The sequence below is a fragment of the Falco peregrinus genome, chromosome 6 (assembly GCF_023634155.1).
Source record: "Falco peregrinus isolate bFalPer1 chromosome 6, bFalPer1.pri, whole genome shotgun sequence".
NCBI lineage: Eukaryota > Metazoa > Chordata > Aves > Falconiformes > Falconidae > Falco > Falco peregrinus.
In genome coordinates, this window is record NC_073726.1 from 70,806,282 (window position 1) to 70,819,536 (window position 13,255).

The 13,255-nt window shown below is 45.4% G+C and overlaps 1 protein-coding gene across 1 annotated transcript; it reads right to left on the reverse strand.

Moving 5' to 3' along the window:
- Positions 1-1,922: 1,922 nt before the first annotated feature.
- Positions 1,923-12,122, reverse strand: LOC129782560 (aldo-keto reductase family 1 member B1-like). Its single transcript, XM_055808010.1, has 10 exons — positions 11,970-12,122; positions 11,062-11,229; positions 10,418-10,534; positions 9,048-9,125; positions 8,531-8,653; positions 5,131-5,237; positions 4,907-4,988; positions 4,271-4,354; positions 3,363-3,445; positions 1,923-2,584 (listed from the first exon to the last, which is right to left on the reverse strand). The coding sequence occupies exons 1-10, from the start codon at positions 12,033-12,035 to the stop codon at positions 2,542-2,544; spliced, it is 951 nt and encodes a 316-aa protein (XP_055663985.1). The 5' UTR covers positions 12,036-12,122; the 3' UTR covers positions 1,923-2,541.
- Between the last annotated feature and the right edge of the window lie 1,133 nt (positions 12,123-13,255).

Here is a 13,255-nt window from a genome sequence, read left to right on the forward strand (position 1 = left end):
CCTCACTCCTCATCCATTCTGACAACAGCCTGCTTTCTGTTCAAGCTCATGCATCATTGTCCCTTCACTCAGGTGCTTCTTTTTCCTCTGCTCCCACTCATTTCACCAAGCATGCCAGCCCTCTGCCGGGTAAGTGCTGCACTGTGTCCCAGAACGACCCTTTCCAAATTCTTTCCCATTAAGTCATCCAGCAGAATACAGAGAGCGCCTGTTACATTACCACTCCACCCTGAGTGCTAGCTAGTCTCCCTTCTGCTGCGAAGCAGTCTGAAAGCCTTCTCCAGTAAAATTCCTACTCAGAATGGAAAGTTTCAGGCACAAACTTTTGAAAGTTACCGTGAAATGAAAACAGAGGAAATTAACAGAACCTGATGTACTATTTTGGAAACCCTGACCTTCAATGTAACTTCTTGCCAGAACACACTTGTCACAAAAATGTTGCTTCTAAGCAAGTCAACATTGCCTCAAACGGTTTTCTGTCACAGCTCAGACTAGTCTATCATCAGCCATTCTGTTTTCACATGCCTTTGGGCTTTTATTTATTACATTATAGACATACAAAACTATCTGTAGAACCAAAACTTTTGTATTTGCTTTTAAGCTAAGAATTTAAAGTGATTATAATCAATTTATGTTAGGAGAATCAGCATTAGAGAAGAACACTGCTTAGAGTCAGATCTTGATTCTCTCCTCCCTCATGCTGTAAAAGTTAACTCAGTCTTGTCTGTTCAGCCCATTGTAAGTTATTCTGACCAAAACCACAATGCATGTAAAGACTGGCCTCAGTGATAGAGTAGACTTAAAAGAAGCAGTTGAAAATAATCTATTTTCCCAATATAATGGCTACCATGTATCAGAAAGAAAGAGTTATTAGCATGACTCCTTAGTACCTTTTTATCAGTACCAGGAAACAAGCCACCTACTTTGCAAATGGCTTGAGAACAGCTGCATTCACAGTACACTATAACCTGGCTGAGTTTCCTTTAAGGTACACTATACTATGCAGTTACGGAATCAGAATCCTACTTTATGTTTACCATTTAGGGGTGATTATGCATTAAGAGTTATGGCATCTCCCTTTTTTCATCTATTCAGAAAGAACCCCCTTTCTGCCAGGCCTACACAACCTGCTTGATAGGTAAGTTCATGCTCTAGATCTGCTCAGACTTTGGAAAAAAATTCACAAGAACATCACCCAATACTAGCCCCTGTTTTTACAAGTGCCCAAATACATTTAGTGAAATCTGAAGCAGCTCTCAGAAGGCAATAACTTTAAAACCATTACCTGCAATTATTGTGAAGACTATATATATTTAAAAAAACCCCCAACAACCCAAGGGACAAACACACCTTACATGTCAAAATTTGGGTGTAAGCCTATTTTTCTGTCATCCCAAAGTAGTAAGTTTCTGATCTGCTAGCTCATGACAGGATTTTCTTGGAAACCCATTTTTACTGTATTTGCAAATGGTAGCTTGTACAAGCACAGAATTCTTTCCTGCATCGTGTATTGCCTGCCTGGAAAGGGCCAGCTTTCTACTTCTTAGTGAAATAATCCCACAGGATGCTGTGTAGGCCTCATGTCTTCAAGGGAATGAGTTTTCTACTAGCTAAAGTATACTACCACTTCAGTAAAATAAAGAACTATTTAAAGATTAGTATATTAGCTGTCAGACTTACCAAGACAGATCTATTTAAAGAGAGGCTCAAGCAGACTCAATGGCCACAGGTACATCACACTCAGGTGTTCTACATGTGCACCAGCATGACAGCTAGCAGGTCATACTGGAGAAATAACAGATTATTTCTTAGGGGACAGTGATTTTCCTTGCTTTTATGTAATCTCTGGAGACAGCTGATACAATACAGCTACTCCAGCATTACTACCATTAGAGCATTGCTGAAATAACCATCTAATTACACACAGTAATGAAACTGTATTTTATTATAAGCAAAAACAGCCTTCATATCATCAAGAAACTAGGACCTATACACTTTTCAAAGAGCTACCCAGGTACAAACTGCTGTGCTTAGAAATCAACTTGCACTTCCAATTTGAGAAAGATCCATGGAGTGTTACAAAAAAAAAAAAAACCCAAACAAACCCAAAACCAAACCCAGAAGTAATCAGAAAAAAAACCAGACCTCATTAATTACATAAAATCTGCCATTATCCTGGTCCTTCCAGACAACAACAGTTACTAGCTCCAATTCACAGTGTTCCAAAATGAAAGTGACTGCTTGTTCAAACTTTCTCAGTGTTTTTTGCTTACCGATTCCAGACTTGCAGTTTGGCAAAGAATCTACTAGTCCATACAGGGTGCTCTTCAGAACCATTTTAGCATTTCCTTCTTCAAAAAAAAAAAACCAACCAAAACCCAACCAACCAACACCACAAAATCACCGAGTACATATACTGCATCTTTGTGGGAGAAAAAGTTGGGGTGGGGGAATCTGATGCAGTGAGAAAGCTACATAGACAACTCATAGGCAACAGCAGAAGCATATCTGAAAAGTCTGGAGAAAGGCAGGTGTCCATCTTCAGTATTCTGCATTGAAAGGGTAGTCCTTGTGAGTTTTGCACCTGAAGAAAATCAAGGAGGAAAGATTATCTTATCTCTGAAAGATACCATATGCAGCTGTAACCAATGCGAAGAGCCACCAACAGAGGAGCTGAACCGTATAAAACCAGTCTGTTTCTGTGTTCCTTGGTGGTACACTGCATTTGCAAACAGAAAAATTCCTGAGTGCCTTCTGTTGCTCAGACTGAGCATTTCAGGTGACATGACCTATGTGCTTTGCAGACAGCCAATTCGAGGTTTCACTGTTTACTGCCAGGAAGGCTTTTTCTGCAGCCTTCCAACATAGATTTCATATCTGGATTTAGGCTTCAAAGCTGCAAATCCTTATTTTACTTTTTGGATGTTTATTTACTTTCCCAACCACTCCTGAAGAACACAGTTTTTCTAATATACTTAAGAGTCATGGCAAAGACAAAATACCACAAGCAAAGTTAATTAAGAACTTGAGTCTGCATCACGCTCAGTTCTCCAATATGGAGAAAATAAAAATTATGAATAGGAAGCCTCCTGTTGCAGCTCCAGCTACAAAGAGTTTCTTGGAGACTGAACTGAAAATGAACATGAGGTTTGCTTTATGCTCATCACGATTTGGTTTGTAACAAACATTTAAAAGCTTACTCTGAAAACATTATTTTGAGGATGATCCCTTGAGAAACTGAGTTTGCACGTCCTGAATTTTCACCAAATTTACTATCTCTAACTTCATATACTAGACTATGACATACCGATAACTTAACAGCTTAGAAAAAACAAAACCCAAACCAAAACACTGCCACTCACGTGCTCATTGCACAGACTCTCCAGTTTCTATTAAAGCTGAGAATAGCTGCCATCTCCTCTTTAGTCAATTCAAAGTCAAACACCTGGCAAGAGAAACAGCTGGAAGTCACCTCTTTGAACATATCAGAAACTGTAAGCAAAAAAACCCCAACCCAACCACAAAATTAAAGAACAAGTCAATAGCGCAGGGGTGCTTGTTAGAAGAAATGACTGTTTCGTGAAGGTGGGAAAGGAAAAAGATGGCTCGCTGGATTTCCAAGACTCTACTTACTAGTCAGAGTAGGGGAGGGACGTGAGCAGGAGAGGGAGAAGTTAAGAAAAAAAAATATCTCAAGTTGCAGTTACATGTGCCCGTTGTTTTAAGTTTAGAGAGCACTTAGTGTTGCACAGTGTCTCCATCCTCCACTTGGGAAAGATGCATCTTTCTGTCCTATTTCAAAGGAACATCTACGAGACTTTCATATTCCAACTAATGCGATTACACGTCTTCCAAAATCCTAATAGTGGTTTCAGTCAAGGACCACCGAACCAGGAGCAGCAACAGGGTTTATGGACACCAGGAGTATTTTCTTAGCAGTGCTTGCTCTACATAAGCCTTTTGTGGCGTGCTGCTGCACCCAGGGCCCTAGGCAAGCTGTCAGACAACTCACCCACATGACACGGAACAGGAAGTATCACATAACATGACTGCTAAGGTTATCCGTATAATATTTCTAAAAGCTTTGTTTACTCCTGCTTTCCAGCTGTAACCTTAAGTTTAGCCCTCAGTAGAGTGCAGGTAAACATACAGAGAGAAAAAGCCCAGTCCTCTTGCCTGAGGAGGACCTGGGAAGGATCACCGATTGCCCTGCAGGGAGAAGCCATGCCACCCCTGAAGGGCAGCACCCAGCTCACTCCTAACGACTCACCTTGAAGTTCTCCACAATGCGCTGTGGTGTGACAGACTTGGGAATCACAATCACATTTCTCTGGATGTGGAACCGAATAAGAACCTGCAGAAGATATATCACCAAGTCAGAGGGAGGATGGGTTTTGTTCTATCGCAAGCAGAGCCTGTTCCGACAGTTGTTTGCCACAAACTGTACAATTCAGCAGAGTTAACCCATTTCTGCAGAGCTGCATTTCAAATCATACCTGAATTCTAAATGGCACTTTCTAGAGTGCAAACAGAAAAGGGGTGAAGCCCCACATAAAAGGCTTCCTTTCTCCTTCCCCTTTCACTTTAGTGATACTTACTTTTTTCATTCCCACCCAGACTTAGTAGGGTATACAAGTTTTCATTTTCTGCAACAGGACTTAAGGGAAACTGAAACATGACAACATCTGAAGACAGGTCAAGAAAACGTTTCTTGCTGATGGTCAAAGAGCCCTTGCAAGCATGCATTGAAAGCTACAAAGTAAACAAACTTGTGTTGCTACTTAAAACCACAGAAGAGCACCACAGGTGACAGGGAACGAAGAGCCAGCCTGTCCTTTACATTGTCTTTAGCTGTTGTTAAGGCTGCGTAACAGGAAGGAGTCCCCGCTGCCTGGTACCTACCTACCTGTGCTGGGGTTTTGTTGTGCTTGGTTGCAATCTCTTTGATCTTGGGGTCATCCAGAAGGGAAGGATCCTCTGGCTTAGCCCTACACAGAGGAAAGAAGATCAGTGGCTAGAAACCTCCAGAGATCCAACCTAGCAATAGAGCCCTGTATCTGGATGAATAATTAATGGTGCACGTGTAGTCTCAAAGTTTCATGCCAGCTCCCTTGCAAAATGTGATCTTACCATGGTCTGTCAGGAGAGCCAAGTGGACTGTACGCTGTCACAGCAATCCCCTTGGATTGACAGTACTTGATCAGCTTCTCCTGGGTAAGGTATGGATGACATTCAATCTGCAAACATAGGAGTACAGAGATTTACAGTGATTTAACTGTTTTAAGATGTTCCAGGGATTAGTTTTTAATTAAATCAAAGGCCATTTTTAATTCTAATTTATACTCTGTACAATATTATGCATCCTTTGTTTTCTATATGCCCCCGCTCTCTTTCTACAAGTAGCTTTCCTTATAGTGATGGGTCCAAAGACTGCTAACACCACTCATTAAAACTATGCTGATCTGTATAATCTCCAGCACATGGGATGACCAGCTACACCGTTGCTTAAATGGAGCAGTTCAGTAAAATGCACACGTAAGAAAACTGTAAAACTCCTAACAACAGGATAGCAGACTAGTAGGTACAAAGGTCTTTTCGTCCCTACTTAAACATCGAATAATGGTGGAGTGTGGTGTTTGTTGTTGGTTTTTTTTCTTTACAACAACCATATTAACTTCAATACCAGTATTGTTTCATTTGGTTTTATTTGCTTTGTGTCAATACTAACACTGAATACCTCCTAGTCCAAAGAGTGAGAATGGCTAGCTGCTACATATTTTAGACTTTTAGCTTGTGGTCCATTACAGACTTCTCATAAACACATGTACTTACTATGAATCTCTGTAAGATTATCTACATAACAGGCTACAGACTCCTTAACAGTGGATCTGTATTCTGGCAAGCTAACGTGCAGATATGCAGTAGGGAACAGGAATTATCCCCGCGTCAGGAGGCTGAAAAATTAACATTTAATAGTTTGCATAGCTGGACTTCCAGGATAGCTCCACAACAGGGAGAGAGCATCCTCCTGCTCTTTCTGAGGGAAGTCCCTGGAAATTTGTGCTCTTGGCAACAGAGCAAAAGAGTGCAAAACACAGGATCAGTTTACTGTCTTGAGTGTCTTTCTTGTGGTTCTAGCTGCTTGCTGTTATCAGAAGCTTGCACGGCTGTTTCCCTTCTGCAGCATGCTGGGATACTAAACATGACAACTCAGTTTGGGATGTATTATATATATTTATTTCGCTTCAGCAGCTCAAGAGAATATCCAGTTATTTTCTCAACTATTCAATAGATAGAATTTATGCAATATAAATGAGGCAAAGTCATTCTTACTCCCTACTGGCACTCAAGCTGAAGAACTGAGCTATATTATTAGGCTTATGTTTGGACCAGGATGAAAAGCCTATGATATCTTTAAAAAGTGTCTTAAGCTATTGCAATCCACACTGTACGATAACGATCAAGTACTTCAGAGTCAGATTTCTTACTGAACCAAGTACTAGGATCATTGTAACACAACTACTACTTTGCAAAATAATTTCTCACTACAACCAAACCCAACGTGCATACCAACTGCATCCAAATTAAGAATGGGAATGGCACCAAATGCAGGGGATTACTGCATTACATGTCAAACATCTGCACAGAGAAAGTGTTTACAGAAAGCACTATCACTATTAGGCCAGCTGGTAAGTGTTAATAACAGAAAAGCTTTCAGGATCACAAGCATTTCTTCAGGAGCAGTAAGTTTGGAAGGACAGGGACCAAAGACCCATTGTTCTGAGCTTAACTTGATTACAGTAAGCTGAGAGCTTGCAAACATTTACAAGTGAGAGATACAAGATCAGTGACCTCTATGCAAGAGACAAGGGTAATTATCAGCTACAGTGACAGCAGCAGTGAGGTGTGGTAGATGCTGAAAGGTATAAATACTTCTACCAAGTCTCCTAAAAGTACATTGGGACCGATAGTGAATAGCTATAGTACAGAATTATGAATTTTGCACTTGTCAGAATGTTTCAGTTCTATGTTGAATAGACTTCCAAGAGAACAATCCTATTAGCTTTCTGAAAAAAAAAAAAAAAAGTGTTAAAATCCCTTTTCCATACATATGCTCAGGCTAACACAGTAAGTTAACCTGTTCTAGTAATCAGGTAACAATAACTGAAACTACAGCCCTTCAAACACCATAGAAACCAAGGACAAGTCTAGGTAGACTCCACACGGGGCTGTCCTGGGATCTGTCCTTTTCAACAACTTGTGCCAGGCTATAATCTTGTCAAGTTTGCAGATGATGCCAAACTGGGGGAGGACCAGCCAATACACCCAAAGACAGGGCTGCCACTTCAAAGGAACTCACTCAGGCAGGAAGAACAGGCCAACAAAAGCCTCATTAAGTTCAACAAGGCTGCACAAAAAGCCCTGCACCTGGAAAGGAAAAGCCCCTGGCAGTAACACAGGCTGGAGCCTGACTATCTGCAAAACACCTATGCTAGAAATGACCTGTGGGGCATAGTAGGCTGAGCTGAACCCCAACCAGCAGTGAGCCCTGGCAGCTGGAACACAGCCAGTAAATCATGGCAAGTGATGATCTGTCTCTACTAAGCACTTGTCAGACCACCTTTATAGTACTATGTCCAGTTTTTCCCCTTCTCACCCGCTTAAGTAAAGACTGACAGACTGTCATGAATTCAGAGGGCCACCAGGATGGCTGAGGGCTGGAGAACATGTGCTGGTAAAGGCTGAGGGAGCTGGGCTTGTTCAGCTTGAAGAAAGGAAGGTTTCAGGTTTCCTAATACCAGCTTTTCAATACCTGAAAGAACTTCATGCAAAGACAAGCCAAACTCTTTTTCTCCCACTGTGCACCAGTAAAGAGGCATGAGTTTAAACAAGAGGGGTTGAGATCAGATATAAGACTCCCTCCCCCGCCCATACACCCAAGGCACTGCATCAGACAGCAGAACACACTGCCTAGAGAGGCTGTGCAGTCTCCATCATTGCAGGCTTTCAAGATGGATAAAGCCCTGGGCAACCTGGTCTGATATCACAGCTGATGCTGCTCTGAGCTGTGAAATACAGCAGATTATCTTCCAAGGTCTTCTACCACCTGTATGTTCCTAAGATTTTTGTTTAAGTGCAGTTTATGTATCTGGACACTTCTGCCCTACAGCCTACCTTGCAACTCCATTTCCTCCTTCCTCCTAACCCTCATTAAGTCTGTAATCACTGCATAAAGCATGTTCCTGTTTAATTTGCCCAGGCAACAGCAACTGGCCACTCCATAGAAGAGCTGCAAAAAGGTCATCCAATTTTCTCTCAGGTCCTCATATATATGCCAAGTTTAACTCTATTTCAAGGAAGTTTTTAAAGCTCATCTGATTTCCCTCTGCTCCCTCCCCCTCAAAAAAAAAAGGTATTCTGGAACTGCTCCTTGCCCAATTTTCCAAGCAGTAGTGCAGAAAGTCCATAAAAAGCAGCACCTTGTGCATCTAGAAGTTGTTAAAAGGTGGGATTGAGAGAATATGCTCACCTGGTTATTTGCAGGCTTGTATTTCAGTCCCGGCTTATTCAAGATTCTTTCTATCTGCTCATGGTTAAAGTTAGAGATACCAATGGCTTTTACCAGACCAGCATCCACCAGTTCTTCCATGGCCTAACAGAAAACAGCACAAAGTCAGCACAGTACAGGGCCCAAAGAACACATTCTTCTTTACATGGCTTATTTCCTTTATGAGGAGACAAAAAAGCACTTAGATTTTCAGAGCTCAAGCTTGAGGTAAAGCAAACAAAACACCCCACCACCAGGGCACTAGTATATTTGTGCCGTGTCTCCCATTTCACTAAAGCTCAAAGGCTCATTCTGTGAAACTGTGGAAATTCACAGGAAGTTAGAAGGGGAAAATAATGATACCCAACAATCTGCTATTGTACCAATGAGTTCTTCCAAGTAGTTCTACATACATGAGAATTTAGACTGCTGAACATAATGAAAACATGGAAAAGATTGCCGAGAACAGATGTGATTCTCCTGCTGTAGCTAAACTTACCTCCCATGTCTGTAGAATATCTGTGTTGCTGGGTATAGACATGCCTTTGTCATCTGTGGGAAACAACTCCTCTCCTGCCTGTCAGTGAGAAAGCAAAATGCTTCAAACACTCTTTGGTGGGAAGTTAGGTCATCATTGTCTTCAGCTGGTGCTACTACAAACTCCTACTGCAGGACATACCAATAGTCATTATCTACATTCTTCAGTCTTTTCCCTTGCTTTCACATGGGATTATGGCACTTTTGCCCACAGCCATCTCAATAAGGACAGGTACTTCTGCTGGATGCAGTGTTCTCTGACTCATCAAAATAGACAAGGCAACCTCCACTTGTAGAATTCTAGCCAGTTTACAAGTTTACTTTCTTTATTACAAAGATATACACAACTCTCCAGTGGACATAATGAAGTGCTTTATTAAAATGTGTAATAAGGACCCACTTAGGACCTGGAACATGTTCAGTCTATATTGGACCAGACCTGCTGACAGGACTTTCATGGGGAGAGCCATTGTTTAAGTTGCTGGCATAGGGAATGTTAGAACAGCCAGTGTCCCAGTTAGGACTACATGCCAAGTATCAGCTTCATTCAAGACTAGTTGTTTTCTACCGATAAATTATACCACAACATATTTTTCCTTTGATAGTGATGTCCACGTGAAGCTAGTTTTAAAAATACAGACACTATGAAAACCAGTTGATCTCACAAGCAACAAGTAGGAATAAGATTCTGATCAGGCTCTAGCAGAAAGGCTAAGCTTAGAAATATTCAAATGGAGACATCAGTTCCTTTGCATGCAGCCAGTAGAAGTTAGGAACTAATAAGTTGCACATTTTGAAATCCAAGGTCTGTGAAGCACTAAGGCTCCTACAGCAAAGGCCAACTCAATCTGTATCATATTAAAGGACTCAGTGATTATAGACAGAAAGGGAAAACAAATACTTTCTTGTTCTGCAATTCTGTAACATGCAGACAAAAGAATCTGTCACACAGTAAAGTACAGCCCTCCTTCCCACAAAGGGGAAACCATATCATTGCCCGCTGAACACACTTTGGATTTGTATAAGATAACACATAGGCAATAATCAGAAGGAGAGCAATATAACTCTTGCTTGCAGTAGGGAAACTTACCCCTAGTTCAAGGCCTACCTCTTCCATGATCAAAAGGGCAGAGGGTGCTGTGCAAGCAGGAATCTCAGAGGTAGGGATAAACAGCCTGGCTCACACAGCCAGAGTAAAGCTGCACAGCAGCACGGGGCTAATGTACAGACACAGTATGATCTGTGTCTGCTGGAGCAGTTACTGGGCTGTACAGCCATTTAGCTCTTCAAAACTGCCAGTCACAACAGAAAAAGGTATTGCTGTTACTGTACCTTAAAACCAAGAGGCCAGTGGATGAGGTAGAGATCCAGGTAATCCACTTTCAGGGCAGCAAGAGTCTTCTGGCACGCTCCCTTCACCAGAGGCTTTTCATGAAACGTACACCACAGCTACAGACAAAAAGCCAAGGCACACCATGACCACCTGGGTTAAACTTCTTGGAACCCTTCTGTCCTGTTCAGGAGAGTGCCTGTCCCCTTTGGAAGGGGATGTGGAACTAGATCATCCTCCTGATCTTCAAAAGAGGCTTGTTCTGTGAGCAGGACTGGTCTGCCATAACGAGGGCAATATGTGCAGTGGCAGCACACATGACTGAAGGGTGTCACATCAGATAGCAGAAGCAGTCTGGTTTCATTAATTAAGACCTCATTCAAAAGTCACCTACTAGAAGGTCAGATACGGCATGAAAGGACTGCATAACTTCATGCCATGAAGTTTAAAGCATCACCCATATCCATGGTACATACCCTGCCTATTCTCCATACAAAACAAGGCAGAGCAGGGAGCTTGTCTCAGGAGTGGCCTAAGTGATGCTCTGAATTATTCCATGCCATACCACAGAGCAGGAAAGTAAAGAACCAGGGGGTCACTATAAAAAACAGGTGCCTCCTGGAATCCTATACCATCAGATCCATACCTTACTGACAATGAAGAGGTCCTCTCGTTTCACAGCACCTTCCTTGATTTTTTGCTGGATCCCATCCCCAACTTCATTTTCATTCTGGTACACATAGGCGCAGTCAAAGTGACGATATCCAGCATCAACAGCAGCCATTACTGCAGCTGTTACCTTCCCTGGAGGGGACTGAAAAAATAATATCCAAGAAACACTAATCAATATATATTGAAGACCTTTCTCCTGGCAAGATAAAATTAAGGTGGCCACCCCTCTTAAAGCAACCCCCCAACTGAAATAAAACAGAACACCAACAGCATCAAACAGAGCCCCGGCTTTACGTGCAGCCCTTTTGAGCCTATATACATCTGTAAGGAGAGATCCTGAGCTCACACCCAGCCGCAGCCGTTCCGCGGCCGCCGCGCTCAGCCCCGCGCTCCGCCGCGCCGAGGCCCCCCCGCCGGGCCGCTCCCCAGGGCCGGGCCGAGGCCCCCCCGCCTCCCCCGCCGCTTCCCCGGGGAGCGGCCCTCAGCAGCTGCCAGCACGGGGGGCTCAGCCCGGCGGAGGGGCCTCAGCCCCCGGCGACCCGCGCAGAGCGCTGCGCTGCCGCGGGGGCTCGGGCTGCTGCGAAGGGCCAGCGGGCAGCGAGCGACCCTCGGTGCCAGGCGCCGCGGCGGCCCCGCCGTGCCGGGCGGGGAGCCCCGGCCGGGGGCTCGGTGGCGCCGGCAGCGCCGCGCCCGGGGTGGCAGTGGGGACGGCCCCGAGCCGAGCTCCGACACCGGCGGCCACGACTGCGCCGCGCCGCCCCCGCCGCACTCCCCCAGCGCGGGGCCGGGAAGGGCGCTCGTCCCGCACGGGCGGTAACGGGCCGGGCCCGCGCTGCGCAGCCCCGTCCGCCTGCGGAGGGGCCCCACCGAGGCCCGCGTTACCTTCCACGTGCCCAGCCCCAGGATGGGCATCTTGGCCCCGGTGTTGAGCTGCACGTAAGTCGCCATGGCCCCACACGCCGCCCAGCAACACCACAACAGCTGCCGACCCAGCGCCTTTAATAGCGGCCGGGGCGGGGCGGGGCGGGGACGGGCCCGCCCGGCACGGCACGGCACGGCACGGCACGACACGGCACGACAAGGCGCGGCGCGGAGGGGAGATGGCGGGGAGGCGCCGGCGTCCGGAGCGCAGCTGCGGCACTGGGGCCCGGGCCCACGGCGGGGGTCCAGGGCGGCTGCCGAGCGGTGAAGAGGCCGCGTTTGCGGGCCTCGGTCACGCAGCCAGCCGGGTTGTGCCTGAGGGTGCTGCCGCCGGGGCTGCGCTAACTTCACAGGCAGGGCGCGGGGTGTGCGGTGCCGGCCGTGCCTCCCACCCGGCCGGCAGCCTCCCGCAGCGCCCCGGTCCCCTGATGTGGCACCTCAGCCGCCCCAGCACATGGCAGAGGAGATGTGACACGACAGAGGTGTCTCCGGGCACCCTAAGAGCTGTTTGCAAATTGTGCTCCACAGGGCAAGGGAGGGCTGAGCCCTGTGCTGGAGCAGCACGTCCCTGTGACAGGGATGGTGGCCTGGGCTGGTCCCCCTTGTCAGAGCCCTGTCACCCCACGTGCTGGTACAGTGAGATGGCTGGAGAAACCATGTGGTGGCCAGCTTGGCAGAGTGGGGAGAACCTGTTCCCTGCTCCAGATGGGAAAAATGCAGCTTCTGCTTCAATGGAAAGTGACCTGTGGTTTAGGAGCAATTTAGGAGAAAGTGTGTTAAAAAAACCCCACTTTAATGTTAGGAGAGTTGTTCTAAAAGTGTTTTCAAAGTCACAGAAGAGGAACACTGACTTTTTAATGAGTGACATAATGATGAAATTATCCCTCCATCTTTAGAGAGGTGCTGAGGGCATTTCCAAATAAAATGCACAGTCATAAATTGTACGTGGCCAGTAATCTCACATCAGAAACTGGCTTTGAAATTTTTGCAGACAAGCATATGCTGTTTGCTGAAGAGGTCGCAGTGCAGTGGAAAAAACCCAGAGCTGCCCGGGAGGCTTTGCTGCTTGCTAGCGCATGGAGAGTGTCTTCAGGTGCGAGCGTTTGCCCTGGGTGCCTCCTCCCATGGCAGAGGCCCCTGCTCGCTGCAGCTTGGTATTTTTTGCTCCATTTAACTAAGGGCGGGCAAGGTAATTGGTTTTCCTCTTTAATGTCCCTCCTGTTTTGTGTCAGCACCATCAGCTGTCC

Excerpts from the sequence above, each read along its gene's own strand:
- LOC129782560 (XM_055808010.1), bottom strand. The coding sequence starts at position 12,035 with ATGGCGACTTACGTGCAGCTCAACACCGGGGCCAAGATGCCCATCCTG. Across the intron at positions 8,654-9,047 it reads ATATTCTACAGACATGGGAG|GCCATGGAAGAACTGGTGGA; the intron begins GTAAGTTTAGCT and ends GTTTTCTGTTAG. Across the intron at positions 5,238-8,530 it reads ACAAGCCTGCAAATAACCAG|ATTGAATGTCATCCATACCT; the intron begins GTGAGCATATTC and ends CTATGTTTGCAG.